General features: G+C 44.1%; 1 protein-coding gene across 2 annotated transcripts in view; it reads left to right on the top strand.

The window, feature by feature from the left end:
• Positions 1 to 16184, top strand: part of gria2b (glutamate receptor, ionotropic, AMPA 2b) — a gene marked incomplete at both ends in the record, with an annotated part of 63506 nt that overhangs the window by 29564 nt on the left and 17758 nt on the right. For both annotated transcript variants that reach the window (XM_083785376.1, XM_083785377.1), the window contains 4 exons: positions 2829 to 3068; positions 12793 to 12989; positions 15085 to 15138; positions 15973 to 16131. In XM_083785376.1, coding sequence (XP_083641502.1) covers positions 2829 to 3068; positions 12793 to 12989; positions 15085 to 15138; positions 15973 to 16131 — 650 coding nt within the window. The remainder of the gene's footprint in view (positions 1 to 2828; positions 3069 to 12792; positions 12990 to 15084; positions 15139 to 15972; positions 16132 to 16184) is intronic.

The following is a 16184-nucleotide window of genomic DNA, read 5'->3' as shown; positions in this document are numbered from 1 at the left end:
CCGTTGTGCCAGTGCATCAAAGACGGCCACCACAGCTAATCAGCATGGCAAGAGATGCCTCCAGTGGTTCACGCAGAGTCAGCTAATATCTAACCCATTCTGAACGGGCACCCATTTTGGTGTCAGCATCATGTTATGCTTTAGCTATTGAAAAATAGCAGATCTACAAGCTCATATCGCGCCACCGAGTGGCGCGATACGAGCTTGTAGGTCTGCTATTTTTGAAAAAAATCGAAGAACGACTGACATTTTTAGAATCTGATCTCAGGTCAGAATGGGTTAATCAGACCAGTGTGTGTCCGGTGGAAACCTCGTATGAATCTGATCTCAGGTCAGAATGGGCTAATGTATGGCCTCCAATCCGCCGTGTCAGCAAGTCATCCCAGTTTTACTGGGAAAGAGGAAATGAGTCATTGGATTAATTACACTGAAGGACACGCATGTCCCAGTCAATACAGCCTGATTCACTTATATGATCAATATACGTTTACAGCCCACTCCGCTGACCCCGGGCCAGTATTATCCCATTCTGACCGGGCACCCATTTTGGTGTCGGCATCATGTCATGCTTCAGCTATTGAAAAATAGCAGATCTACAAGCTCATATCGCGCCACCGAGTGGCGCGATACGAGCTTGTAGGTCTGCTATTTTTGAAAAATCGAAGACACTTTTAGAATCTGATCTCAGGTCAGAATGGGTTAATAATTAAACTGTCAGGATGTAATAGACATTTTTAGAATCTGATCTCAGGTCAGAATGGGTTAAATGGCACCACCCATGCTGCACCATGCTTGCTTACAGTAGCCATTCAATATTCATGTCTATACCTTTTACTGTACTATACCTTGTCTCTGCCCCATACATTATGAATATCAAAGGCCAGTCAAAGAACACGGACGCTTGGGGCTGGATAAGGATCGTGATGAATCCTTAAACAAAAGGAAATTGTGCAGAGTCATCAGACCTGTAGAAACGATCACAGATATGGGGGAGGGCGGTGCAAAGGTGACTTCGGGGGTATAGAGCAGATGTCTGGGAATCTGAAGATTCCCCCGTTTGGCCTCTGGCCCCTGGCTCCATGTCAAAGTGTCCCTGAGCAAGACAACTGATCCCTTAACTGCTTCCAATGAGCAGGTTGGTGGCTCGCATGGTTGGCTCTGCCGCGCGCGTGTGTGCGTGTGTGTGTGTGCGTGTGTGTGCGTGCGTGTGTGTGTGTGTGTGTGTGTGTGATACATAGTAGACTGTATAGTGATGTGTATCTACTATGACCACCTAGACCTATAGAATGAAGGTGCTGCTCTAGGCATTCTCCATGAAGGGCACAACCCCCCCCCCTCCCCTCCCCCCCCCCTGACCTTACACATTGAGCAGAAGTCACCTATACAGCATGAGCCATAGGAGAATGGCCGTTGCCGATACTCAGGGACAGCACTATGCATATATTTTGGCGGGTATAGTTAACTCTCGCGGGACCTTTTACGCAGCTCATCCTCCCCCCCCCCCCCCCCCCCCCCCCCCCCCTCCTGGTGGTGTTCAACCGTCTTCTGACAGCATCTCATGAAAGTTTAACCCAGTGGTCAGGTCAAACCTGCAGCGATATGTCCCATTGTTGATGACAAGCGCTCCCCTGACACTGCTTAGGGAGAGCTATACTTTATGTCCCCTTCATTTATCAACCGGAGGAGCGAGTCGGCGACTGAGTCGCCGTCCTTGGAAGAACCATGTTGACAATGCTAGTGAGGCCCTAAAGACCCAAAGTGCTGTTGTTTTAATCGGAAGGATTTCAACCTACCATGCCGGGGGAAAGCAATTAACTCCAGTGGTTTGCAGAAAGGAGAAGCTTCGGTCCCCAGCACGCCTGGCTGACAGGGACCCTGAGACAGTTTATAGATTTTAAGTTTTTATGGTGATATGGGACGGGGCAACAGAGCTAAGAGCCGTCCTTGTTGATGGAAGTAAAAATGGCGTCCACCTTTCCTATTCCTATATGCTATAGAGGGTATATGCGCATGTGTAAAGTGAATGGCAGATCGAGTGGCAAATGTGAGTTAATTCAACATTGTTTATAGGACTTTTCAGTTCGAATGCATGGGCTGTCAATGCCAGAAAGTAGTTTTTGGCCACTCAGTATAGGCGTTCCTGCATAACTTCCGGGTCTGATGATGATGTCACATACCCTCTATTGTCTGCATTTTTGTTCTCTGTCTTTCAAAAGAGATCATCTATCCACGGTCGTCTCTGGCCGTCTGCTGCAAATAACGTTTTGACATTGTCAAACAGTCAGGGCTCTATTTTCGGCCATTTTTTTATAGTTAAAATAGCCAATCTATACATCGACACAATGTGAGCTTGTAGATTGTCTATTTTAACTATTCAAAATTGTTTTCCAAAACAGTAAGTAAGGGATAAGGGGTTTAGCATGGACGAAAATAGAGCCCCTCAGGGCTTGCCGTTGTTTCCCATGACGCAGCCCGCAATTCAGCCGCTGCCCTAAAATTACCAGTATAGGAGCTTGCTTGCTCTGTCCCTTAATGGTATTTTGGTCCAGCGTCACCCGCCATCTATTTTGCCAACACCGGTATTTGCGCCTAGAGGTGTGGTCATGCGTGTTTCTTTGCTTTCCCATAAATTGCTATTTTGGTCACATACATTTGGGAAGGCGATAGTGCAGTTTAAAAGCACCTGTAAACCGTGCCAAATTAGTTTGGCAAAAATAATTTGGCACGTTTTATTCATTCAAATAAGACTGTAGCATTAAGTAAGCATTTTATTATACATTTATTATACAGCTTTCTCTCTCTCTCTCTCTCTCTCTCTCTCTACTCAGTCTGTTCACAGTTCTCCAGGGGAGTTTATGCCATCTTTGGATTCTACGACAAGAAGTCTGTCAACACCATCACGTCTTTCTGTGGGACGCTGCATGTCTCCTTCATAACGCCCAGCTTCCCTCTGGATGGGAACCAACAGTTCATCATCCAGATGAGACCAGACATCAAGGGTCCACTCCTCAGCCTCATTGAGTACTACCACTGGGACAAGTTTGCTTACCTGTACGACAGTGATCGAGGTAAGACACACGCATGCACGCACGCACGCACGCACGCACGCACGCACGCTCACAGGTGGTCTGTACAGCGGGACAGGTGGTAATTAAATACATTTCCCGGGATGTAGCGATGGATACGTGTGTGCCCTGCTGTCTCCCAATCCTGATTCCAAGATGCTGTCAGCCATGCTTTTATAGGCATGTCCTCAGGGATTGAATGGTTAACAGGCCTCAGATGTGAAATTCTGTCTTTGTGAGGATATCAATCTGTCTCGCTATCTGTCTGTCTGTCTTTTTTCTTTTCTTTTTTTTTTTGCCTATGGGCAATTCTGTTGGCATTTCATTTCAAAGGTTGTGGGCCGAACCGGTGTTGAAATATTGAACGAATTTGACGTATGATGATTACACTCTCAGTTCTCCTTTTGATAGATTGACCAGGTGGTGTCTCATAATGCTCCGCCATTGGAATGTGCGGCGGTTGGCAGAGAGCCTCATTTGTCACCGTTTGAAGGGCGAGGCTGTTCAGCACAAGCGAGCAATGCATGCGTCCACTCTGCAGAAATCATATTTCATACATATTTAATATCCCATCGGCCGTGCTGCCTAACTGTTATAACACAATGGGATTACAGATTAAAATAAATACAAAAAAATAACCTGGCGATAATGTGTGTCTATGGGCTCTTAGTGTTGTGTTAGAACTCATTTAGCACCCTTGGATACAGCCATTAGATTACATCTAGATCCCGGAGGTCGCAATACACTGTCCTTGTATATGACGTGACAAAAACAATGTTCTGGCAATAGTATCGATGCAGCACAGAATGAGTTGGGTAAAGGGCATTGTTCTCCAGGATAAACAACTTGTCAGATTCTATCAGGCATGCGGCACCTACAGTGTACAAGCCTGTTTTAATTTAAAGAAGCATGAAGCATGGAAAAAGCAGTTGCTGACAATGTGCTGATGTACCCTGGGGCAGAGCAGAGGGCTGCCTGCAACCCTCGATGTACTGTAGACACAAGATAACACTTCTGTTTGTTTATAGCTGGTCTCAGTTAGGAGTATGGACTCACTCCCCACTTTGCACTGCAATCTGAAGACTCACCTCTTCAGACTCTACATCACCCCCTTCCTCATTCCTTGCATCTTCTGTTTACTAAAGAGCTGGAGAGATGCGGACACTCCTGTTATTGAACAAAAAAACTAAACATTTATATAGATAGATAGATAGATAGATAGATAGATAGATAGATAGATAGATAGATAGATAGATAGATAGATAGATAGATAGATAGATAGATAGATAGGCAGGCAATGTTTTTTTGCCAACGGATGATTCGCGTCTGGCTTTAGCCAGGCTAGGAGATCCATGCCCCACCTGGCTATGAAATACCCGTTGTACCCGTGTCAGAGTACCCGTTCCTCCCATTTGTCTGTGTCCCTTTTATGCCCATATATGGAGATGTCTGTGTCCGTCTCTCTGTGTCACTTTATTCCTATGGAGTTCTGTCAGGCATGCCTGACACAGAGTTGTAATGTGTTGTAATGTTAGCAGAGGCCAGCTCCATACTGTATATGGAGCCTGGGCAGGGGCCTTTTGTGGCGGTTCTGGACAACTGTGGGTCCGACCGACTTGACACTGGGCACTGCACTCCCTGTGGGAGTGTGGAATGCGTGCGTGTGTATAATTTGAAGTCGGTGGGCCGAACGGTTCTCGAGTTACGTGCATTACAGACGTACAGACCGACATAGATAGATATATAATATAAAGATAGCAATATCCTTTTTGATTTGATTTGATTTATTTGATATATTCAAGATACAGATTTACAAATTACAAGATTTCAGGATTGCACAAAAAGTCAAAGACTTAATTCCATTGTGGTCCAAATAAATAAATACAGCATAATATGGTATAGGAAGAACATGCGTTGACTAAAATCACAATAATGGACATTACAACGACACCATCATAGATCACTAAACAAAACAATAAATATATTATAAATAGATAAATACAGCACTATTCTAGCTTGCCCGTCAGACAGTTTTTCAACATATTTAAAAAAATGTTTATGCAAAATGCAAATTTAATTTCCCTTGGGATTTTGTTCCAGTCCTCCACCCCCGTATATTTAAATGAGCTTCTGCCTACCTTTTTAGGTTTGGTAGTTTAAGATCAGCTACACTCGCCCTTGTATTCAAGCTATGGGACTCGACGATGACATACGGGAAAGTAACCTTTAAAATATGTTGGGTATTTTGCCATTTTTCCTTTTAGATTTCATAGACGATAATGCGTCTCAGTTGTTGTATTCTGCCTTCGACTGGAAGCCAATTTAATTCAGCCCAAGATCTGCAGTATATCCAGCGTAGTCATATAGGAGCCATGTGTCCTGTGTGTGTAGGCGTCCTTGAGGAAGACAATGAAGCGCTATCCACTCAGCAAAATGCCTAAAATATGTTAAAAATGTCATGGGAAAGCAGGTCAAACCATGGCTTGCATGTGACGTGACAAGCATCATTTCAGTCTTTAACCCATTCTGAACGGGCACCCATTTTGGTGTCGGCATCATGTCATGCTTTAGCTATTTAAAAATAGCAGATCTACAAGCTCATATCGCGCCACCGAGTGGCGCGATACGAGCTTGTAGGTCTGCTATTTTTGAAAAATCGAAGAGCGACTGACATTTCTAGAATCTGATCTCAGGTCAGAATGGGTTAATCAGACCAGTGTGTGTCCGGCGGAAACCTCGTTATGAATCTGATCTCAGGTCAGAATGGGTTAAAATGACAGACAAGACACGTGGCCTAAAGCAGATTCTCATTCAGTGAAGGGCTTCCTTACAGAATACACTTATCTCAATTTGCTGTGTCGTCAAACTTTTATTGTTTATTTTTCTGCCGACTCATCCAACACTGGGATTCAGCTTTTACTGTTGGAGGACAAATGGGATCTGCCGCAGAGCCATATACAATTCCATTCAACTTTTATTATCAGTATACAGCAGTGGTGAGAAAGGGAATCTTTTGAGCATATATTTATGCTTTACAGTGTAACAATAGAGAAAGCAAGTAGAATACGCCGCAGCGAAAAGTGGAGAGAAACAAGCTTCAATGTCTTCATCGTTATGCTAACGTGCTGTCTTCATCATTATAGTATATGTCAAACCCACAGGTGTTATAGTTCATTTCCAAAGTGATCAAATTATTTTGTGCAATGAAATGGTCAATGATAAAAAGGTGAGTATGCGAATACCAATGATAGTACCAATGATATTTCAGGATATTGTTTACTAATGAATTACATTGTTTCGCTACTAAACTTTAGCATTCCTACTTCTTCTAGTGTAAACTCTAAACAACTATCCTCTCTCTCTCTCTCTCAATTCAATGCAATTTCAATTAAGGTGAAAAAATAAATGCTCTGAACCAAGCAAGTGGCGGTGTGAGGGTGTCCCTCCTTTCCAAATTAAGGTGAAGTAAAACTAAAATGCACTAAACCGCGACGAGTCGGAAAACCGACGAGTTCTCCGGTTACCGTACCAGTATTACTGCAAATCATCGCATCGGTCACATTACACTTCATTCACGATCACATTGAATCTCATTTAAGTGTATTTTTAGTCGCAGTGTTCTTCTTAAATATGCTTTAAAGGACGACATTGAAGAGGTACGACTTTGAAGAGGTACTTTGATTTTAAAGAGCTTTTGAACAATGTGATGAAACAGACTTTTAACAGACTATAAATAATACACAGGCTTTAGATAATGCAAGGAGAATGTTGAGGGAAGGGAGACCTCGATATCGATAGACCCTTGTTTAGTTTGAAATGCCAGCTGAGCACAACTGGTTTAGCTAGGATTTACGGTCGCCCTTCTCTCTCTCTCCCTATCATTTTCTGTCCAACCATCTCTCTATCTTCAACCTCTCGCTCTATATCCAATCTTCAACCTCTCTCCAGCCTCTCTCTCTCTGTCCAACCTTTTCTCCTCACCATCTGTCTTTGCTCTGTTCTTTCTCCGTTCACTCTCACCACACTCTCTCTCTCTCTCTCTCTCTCTCTCTCTTATTGCTCACGACACTAGTGGTGTTCTCTGTGTAATTGATGACATTCTTGGATGCAGGCGCAGGTTTCAAGGATGTTTAATAAATCCGGGCAAAGGTACAAGGGGCATAGGCAAAAGTCGTAGTCAAAGGCAAAGTTAGAATAAGCAACAAACTGACAAAAGCTATAAACGGACGGGACCGTGTGGAGTGGCTAGTGTCTAGTGCAGTCAAACAAGCCCTTGACTCCGCCCACCCCCCGGGGGAAGTTGTGATTTGCTCTCGTTCACTGCAATGCAATTTGCGGCATTTTCAAAACAATATTGCGCAGAGTAGCGATTATCAAACGTATTTGCAGTGCCATACGTTGAAAGATCTGTTGCCCGTGGACAAGGCACGCTATACCTCCGCAAGTTAGATATTATCGGCATAGATGTTTGTCCGTATGTGATTAAGGATTGGAGCAAGTTGCATTGGCAGCCATAGAAAATTCTTACCCCGGGCTAAAACCGGATGTGACGTTTTGGGGCGTTCCTGTCTTGCTCCGTGTCAGTGTATACTGACTGAAGTGGAGTGGCAGAGGGGGTGATTATATAGGTGTGGACTAATGAGGAGCAGGTGTGTATAGTTAGTAGGTTGGAAATGATGATATCTGGAATGAGGGCATGGGCGTGGTCCTGACACTCTGTCTGTGTTCACTCTCTGTTTAGAACTTATCCAATGTCCATCCATCCATCCATCCATCAATATGCTCTCTTTTTTCTGGGTCAGACAATATGATTGTCTAATCTTTCTCCCTTGAGCTAAGAAGGCAGTATTCACATTCTCCTGCAAAACACCATACAGGAAGTATAGGCTACATTTTGATACTTGACATTCTGCTATATTCAGTATCTCTAATACTGAGAGGATCCATTATAATAATGCTAGAAAGGTGCACTCAGTTATAGCACAAATCTCCACCAGGAGGCATGCCCTCATAATAGTGATGTATGCAGTTGCAGTAAGTATGTCTACCCAACAGCACGCCTGTATGGCCCAGCCAGCATACTTTCTGGTCTAGAGCAGGGGTTCTCAACGTTTTTGGCCGGGGACCCCTGGAAATGCTTTGGCAATGTTTCGGGACCCCCGACCCGCCCCCTCCCGACCCCCAATATAAATTGACTGCTACAATAACCTTAATAATAGAGACAATACACCATAAATAAATACTGAAACCAGATATAATCATTATGCTACTATCTGTACTATGTAAACTCTTCATTTCCATTTTCCAGCCATTCAGTTGAAAAAAAAAAAAAGAACCCAACACACATGTAGGGCTGAATGTATGACCTCCTGGCAGAGATAATGATGACCAACCAAGAGCATCAATAATTTAAGAGCTGGTAATTAATCTCTGTGTAGTCCACTGTCTCAAGTATGTCCTGCATTGTCCTGTTGCATCATTGCATTGTGTGGCATCCACAGAGCTAATGCTAGCAGACATCTGTGGTTAGAGACGCCGTGTGCACTCTTAATTAGGTCAGAAGGACCTTCTCATTCCCATGGCAACCACGTGCACACCACTCCATGCTTACTTGCTTGGTCTTGGTGACTTCTCTCTCTCTCTGTGTGTGTGTGTGTGTGTGTGTGTGTGTGTGTGTGTGTGTGTGTGTGTGTGTGTGTGTGTGTGTGTGTGTGTGTGTGTGTGTGTGTGTGCGTGTGCGTGTGTGTGCGCGTGAGACAGCGAGTATGTGTGTGTCGGGGCGGGGCGGGGGGGGGGGGGGGGGTGATTTCGTAGATGTGAGTGTCTCGTCTGAGAGAATGATTAAATCTAATTTCCCACTTCTACAGTTAAGTAATATCTAATCAAAAGTGAAAATGGACAGATATTTTCTAACCCGTGTAATGCCCAGACTGATTATACGGTTTTTTAAATTGGCTTCTGTATGGTGGGTAGTCGGTTGCTTGGTAAAATGCATTATGTATCAGAGCATTCTTTCTTAATTTGAATAGTTTTGCATCCCATTATACTGTATGCGTATGCAAATACACCCCTTCATTGATAGTTTATTGGAGTAATGTGAGAGTGTATAGGCTTTTACTCATCAAGGCAACGAGTGCAGCTTATACCTATACTAAGCATTAAAGTATGAGGTATAAAGTACAGCAGCCTTGTGTTCCTAAAACAGAAAGATTGGGTATTGGGGTCAGACTGACGTTATGTATCTTTCAGGACCTTTCACTGCTTTGTCTCAACCATTACTATATGGCTCTGGTCTCAGCCACCGCGGTAGATATTTTGACATTCCGTTTTTTTTTTTTCTTTTTTCGGAATGTTGCCACTTCCTGTGCATCTTTGCAATGTTAGTTTTAGTAAAAAGCAGGTAAAAGAGTAACGTTTGAGGCAGACTAACATCACTAACGTCACTTTTCCAGAAGGAGGTGCGGGGGAAACCGCAGATATGTCGTCTCCGCCTACAGGAAATACGTTGCCTGCGACCACGAGACCCGTTTCTGAATCGGTCTATATTGGCACTTTATTTACTTGCACAGTTGTATTTTGCAGTCATGATTCTTTTGTTGAATACTGTTTCCTGTTTAGCTGAGATGGCCACTCAGCCAACGAGTTCCACCTGGGGAAATGCTTGGTGATTGACAAACACGAGGGGCAAGTGCAATAGGGGTTATAGTTATAGTTTGGGAAGTGCAATAATGTGGAGTTCTATTGTTGAGGTTTGATTGAATGCCTAACAATTGCCTGTGATGTGTTTCAGTAAGGATTGGGTTGGGAGTCGGGATCGCAAGGGGGGGGGGTGCACAGACAGACAGACAGACAGACAGGCAGGCAGGCAGGCAGCAGGCAGACAGACAGACAGACAGACAGACAGACAGACAGACAGACAGACAGACAGACAGACAGACAGACAGACAGACAGGCAGGCAGGCAGGCAGGCAGGCAGGCAGACAGGCAGGCAGGCAGGCAGGCAGGCAGGCAGGCAGACAGACAGACAGACAGACAGACAGACAGACAGACAGACAGACAGACAGACAGACAGACAGACAGACAGACAGAAAGGCAGGCAGGCAGGCAGGCAGGCAGGCAGACAGACAGACAGACAGACAGACAGACAGACAGACAGACAGACAGACAGACAGACAGAAAGGCAGGCAGGCAGGCAGGCAGGCAGGCAGGCAGGCAGGCAGGCAGGCAGGCAGGCAGACAGACAGACAGACAGACAGACAGACAGACAGACAGACAGACAGACAGACAGACAGACATTTTGTGATTAGTGACCAATAGTGAGTAATATGAATTACTGAGTTGAATTACTGGTAATATGCTGTAATACCAACACATGGACAAGCTGCCTCCATACTGTAGTGTAGGCCGAGTGTAAACAGGGCCTAATCGTTTCAAATTTAGTTTCAAATTACACGTAATCTTTAAGCAGCACTTATACAGCATAGCAGCATCAACATTATAGAGTTCACACACCACTTTAGTCCTCGTCTACACGGATAAATCAACCCACATTCCAATTATCTCTTTAAATGAGCGTCAGTCTTACAGTCAGCTTTAACCAAAGGACCTAACGACCCGGCAAAATGACGACATCGTTTATCCACACGCAAGAAAACTGCAAGGCACCCATTATCACTTCACACAGTCATAAAAACCTGCTGCTCCGTTGGGAGGAAGCTGATTACACCTGTAATTCATCCGACAGCAACACAGGGAAACAGTCGACAATTTCTTTTTCTGGATTGGCGATCAATATCAGAACTGATTCAGCTGAACAACCAGATGAAGTGTGATTGGAATGTGAGCAGAGCATGGACTGTGTGTTCCTCAAGCTGACATAGCACTTCTCCTAGTCCTGGTGTTGCCAAGTCCACTTATTTCAAGTGACTTTGGGCTTGTTTTTCTGTAGTCGACTCGCTTGTAAATATTTGTAGTTGCGGGTTGTGGTTAATTGTTTGGGGCGTGTTTCTGTCCATAGTTTATTTGGGCTTGCTCCCTAATGTTGTTTAAAGCAGTGCTTCTCAAAACATTTCAAGGACCACCATGTATAGAGCACGTATAGTGTCTATAATTCTATCTGGGAACCCATCGTCCAAAATGATTACGTCTGGGGGCACCGCCCGCAACCGCGTGTAGAGACCGGATGTCGACCGGTTCACTTCTCGTGGTGCGTCTTTGTTTTCATTCCTACTAAGAACAAACTCTATACACGATGTAACGGGAGTTGTGGACAGATTCAGCTGCAGAGCTCTGAAAATGTCTTGAGAGATTACCATATTTGTAACCGTTTTAGAAAAGCCACACAAGGTCTCAGTTTGCCTATATTTTATATTGGCTGAGAGGGTTGGAGACGTGCCTCGTATCTACGTACGCCTCTCAGCCATTATAAAATAGCGTGAGTGTGTGTGTGTGTGTGTGTGTGTGTGTGTGTGTGCGCGCGCCCGCGCGCGCGCGTGAGACAGCGGGTATGTGTGTGTCGTGATCTGGTTTGCATGCATGCCACTGCCAAATGCGTTCACTGGATAGATACGGCGTACCACAGTGCCCTGAGGTTTCTCCCATTACACCTTGTGTGCCAGAATGGTGTGGTTTTCATTGGGCTCGTGTAGACTCACTCACTGGCACTCTTTTATTCATAAATCCATCCTTATTTTATTCATAAATCCATCCTTGCTTTGCTTCCCTCCTACCTTTATGGATATATATTTTATACAAAACCAGTAACTATAGTTTACAACATGCAAGTGTCACCCTCTTACTTACTGTCCCTAAAGCTCGAACTGAACTTGGCAAAAAAGCCTTCAAGTCTCCATTGGACAGTGTACCTATAGCTATAGTTATGGGTTATATGGTATGATTCTATTGGTGCCTTATATGCCACCGTTGCACTCATATATTATTCTAAATGTTCAGTTATTATTCTAGATTATTCTAATATCACTGCATATATAGTACTCTGGAATCTCTGTGTGGAACCTGTATTTCCAAGGGGTGGACAAAAAATGCCTCTGGTGATAAAACCTGCCCCATATTTCCATACTGGTTCTTGATTGGTCCCTCACTACTTCGGAGGGAATGAAGTCCAATCACAACTTAGCCTGGAACTCACCTATGCTTTTTATGGCATAGGCAGCTCCCGGCAGGATCCGCCGGGAGAAACTATGCGCAGCTGTGCGACATGAGACTAATTACTTAGAGCGATAGAGAGAGAGATGAGTGTGTGCGGGTGTGTGTCAATTTAACAAAGGTGCAGACGATCAGAAATTAGCAGAGAGTGAGCAATGTTTGCACTACTCTATGCCGAATTGAAGTGGACTCAGACCTTGACTTTTCTTTTCTCCCTGGAAATAAAAACGTCTGGGTTTCCGAGGCTAATCACAACTGAGCCTGCAGACCTGCAGACCAAATACAGGTCTTTTTTTTCCTGCATTGACAGAATGTTCTGGTTTCCAGGCTAACTCTGAACAGGGCTCCCTAAATAAAGGAATGCATAATTCAAACTCGGGTCTTAACCACTAGACCAAAGGGATATCCCTATGGCCCGGGGGAGATATTAGACTTTTGAGGCCATCAGGCAGAGGCTCTGAGCCACTCTGCTACATACAGTAGGCATGCCATATGGTTCAATAGGGAAATCTGTCAGATATCTAACAGTGATTGTTGCTGCTGCGTTCTCTCTCCCCTGCAGGTCTGACCACTCTGCAGGTGGTCTTGGACATGGCGGCAGAGCGGAAGTGGCAGGTGACGGCCATCAACGTGGGAAACCTGAAGGACGAGAGGAAGGACGAGGCGTACCGCGCGCTCTTCCAGGACCTGGAGAACAAGAAGGAGAGAAGGGTGATCCTGGACTGCGAGCAGGACAAGGTCAAAGACATCATGGAGCAGGTATATATGTATGGCTCATGTTGAAAGCTGTTAGGTCATGATGGCAGTGTTGTTTTTGGCAGCAAATTTCTATTTTAGTTTTAGTCATAGTCTCTTGAATAGTTTTCACTTAGTTTTAGTCACATTTTTTTTAGTCGCCTGGAATGTTCTAGTGTTTAGTCTAGTTTTAGTCGACTAAATGTCATACGATTTTAGTCGACTAAATCTACAGTTGATTTAGCCGACTAAAATGTGTTTTGGCAGGCCTTGATGTCGTTGTAATGACATATTTTACACTTTGGCTGCATGCTGAAAATAGCAGATACGCAGATACGCGACGCGTTGTGAGATTGTATATCTGCTATTTTCAGCATGCAACCCAGCATAAAACTGGATCTCTTGTCCACTAGTCCCTTACTAAAATTTTAGTCTAGTTTATTTGTTGACGAAATTGTCAGTATATTTAGTCTTAGTTTTAGTCATCATAGATTCGTTTTTATTTAGTTTTTATTTAGTTTTAGTCAGTGAAAAAAGGTAGTCGACGAACATTTTTCGTCTTAGTTTTAGTCGACGAAAACAACACTGCATGATGGTCATGGTCAGGATTCAGTTCATTATCAAAAACTAGAGAGGCCTGGGCCGGCTTAGCGGTCCAGGCCACCTTGGCTGGTAATCCATGCAGCATGACAGTGTGTCGCGGGTTCGAGAGGCTTTTGTGCTGGATATAGACAACCGGCAATCCGACGGATTTGCCACCGAGTGGCGGGCTATACGAGCTTGTAGGATCTGCTATTTTTGAAAAATCGTGAACATATTTATTTCAGAAAACTGGAGGGAATTAGAAGATTTTTTTTTTTTCTGCGACGTCGTCAGGCCTAAACGGATTAATCATGCAACAGCATCACACGAAAGTAGCAAGATGCAGATCTTGCTACGTTTGGAGGTTGCAGATCTGCAACGTCCAATACTTTTTGTGCTTGTTTGTGCTTGTCTTGATCTGCTACATTTTCTATACTTTTGAATTTGAATCGTGAAAAGTAACACTTTTTTTTTGGACATATACACACACGTATGAAGTTTCCACCTGACAGAGAAAATATTATTTCCTTCCATGCTCAATCTGTCACAGGGCAGCAGTAGTACACCCCCCCCCCCCCCCTAACATTCATTAGCAGGAGAGAGGAACCGTATCAATTCCACTAATTGTTCGTTTAAGCTGTAAACAAAACTCAAATTAAATGCAGCAGAGATTTGTATAAACGAGTTATTTATATCGCGCCTTAGAGCCCACGCAGCGTATCGATTGGAATTTAAGGCACAGTGTCGATGCCACTTTAACCTATAAAACAGCAGAACGGATGTCTGCAGCCCTCGGAGACCGTTTCATCGGAGAACAACTGAATGTTTCAAGGAGGTTATAAGGGCTCTATTTTCGTCACCGCTATAAACCCCTTATCCCTAAACCTATTTGCCTTTTTTTTTTACTATTTTGCAAAACATTTTTCAATAGCTAAAATGGCCAGTCTACAAGCTCCCAACGTATCAACGTAGATTGGCTAGTTGAACTATTCAAAAATGTTTTTCAAAATAGTAAAAAAAAAAAAGGGGTAAGGGGTTTTAGCGGTGACGAAAATGGAGCCCATATAAGTCTTCTGTCCTCCTGCCGAAGATGTAGAACACGTGCACGGCTGTGAGGAGGTGTTAATATTCCAATCCGTTTCATGTGACAGCCCTATAGCTGGCAAACACAGGTGTCAATCAACTGGAGGGGATTAAAACCTCTTACCGTGTTATTTCCTCCAGCGCCTCAAAAGGTTCACGGCTGGGATGTTTCTCTTTACAGTCACACTGGCCGATAAGGGAAGTGGATTAAGTAGAGCGCAGCAGGTATCTCTACGAAGCAGTGTTTATCCCATTCTGACCTGAGATCAGATTCATACGAGGTTCATATGCTAGATTCATATGCATAGATTCATATGCTTACGTTGTGTGTCGACTATTTCACCTCAGCTTTTCCTTGCGTCCATTTTGTTGCTGTTGGGTTTCAGCAGACATGTCTTTGATTAACCTATAGTACTAATAACGTGATCATGTGTCTTATTGTTGTGTTCCGTAGGTCATCACCATTGGTAGACACGTGAAAGGGTACCACTACATAATCGCCAACCTGGTGAGTTTGAATAGTGAATGTGTGGATCTAGATCTCATTCTGTGTGTACCTTTATCAGGTATTACTATACCTAATAATCAGTCATTTGATTCATTGTTTTCTTAAATACAATTTACAATTCATAATTTAGGAGCAGACGCTCTTAATCCAGAGCGATTTACAGTAAGCAAGAACAAAAACATGGTAATAGGCCTACATCAAAATACATAAAAATAGTCATCGTGAATCATACGTAAGCTTAAGAACCAGTGGAATATCTATATCATGAAACTATGTGTGTATACACTATAGAGTGCTATAAGTTGAGCCTATGCATACGCCTGTAGGTGGTCGAGGCTATAGGGCAAGTAAGACGGCAAGTGCTACGGGCTAAGACGGAGTCTGAAGAGGTGCGTTTTCAGGCGATGGCGGAAGATTGGGAGTGAGTCTGCAGTTCTGACTGCAATGGGAAGTGCATTCCATAGTTTTGGAGCCAGAAGGGAGAAGAGTTTGGGACCTGTGGAGCGTTGTAGGGTCCGATCAGGCTTGCAAGATATGGGGGTGCCATGCCTTTGGTTGCTTTGAATGCCAGCATCAGCATTTTGTACCCTGTGTTGGCAGCGACCGGGAGCCAGTGGAGGGAGCGTAGAAGGGAAGTGACATGTGAGAATTTTGGCTGGTTGAAAACCAGGCGAGCTGTGGCATTTTGGATCAATTGGAGAGGCTTAAGTGCACATGCCATTAGGCCAGTAGTGGAGTGTACATACAGTACAGTATAGCTTGCTAGATACAGTAAATAGACATACAGACAGATACTGTAATAGGCCTAGATAAATAGAGTCTTGCTGTGTGCAGGGGTTCATAGACGGAGACCTCTCCAAGATCCAGTACGGCGGAGCCAACGTGTCAGGATTCCAGATTGTGGATTTTGACGATCCGCTGGTGTCGAAGTTCGACCAGCGCTGGGAAGCTCTGGAAGAGAAGGAATATCCTGGTGCTGACAGCAAGATCAGGGTGAGTGAGCGCACACAGTGCACTCACACACACACACACACACACACACACAC

This window comes from Protomyctophum parallelum, assembly GCF_964188405.1.
Source record: "Protomyctophum parallelum genome assembly, chromosome: 16".
Classification (NCBI taxonomy): Eukaryota; Metazoa; Chordata; class Actinopteri; order Myctophiformes; family Myctophidae; genus Protomyctophum; species Protomyctophum parallelum.
Note: the sequence above shows the minus strand (reverse complement) of the source record. Positions and strands in the feature narration are given on the sequence as shown.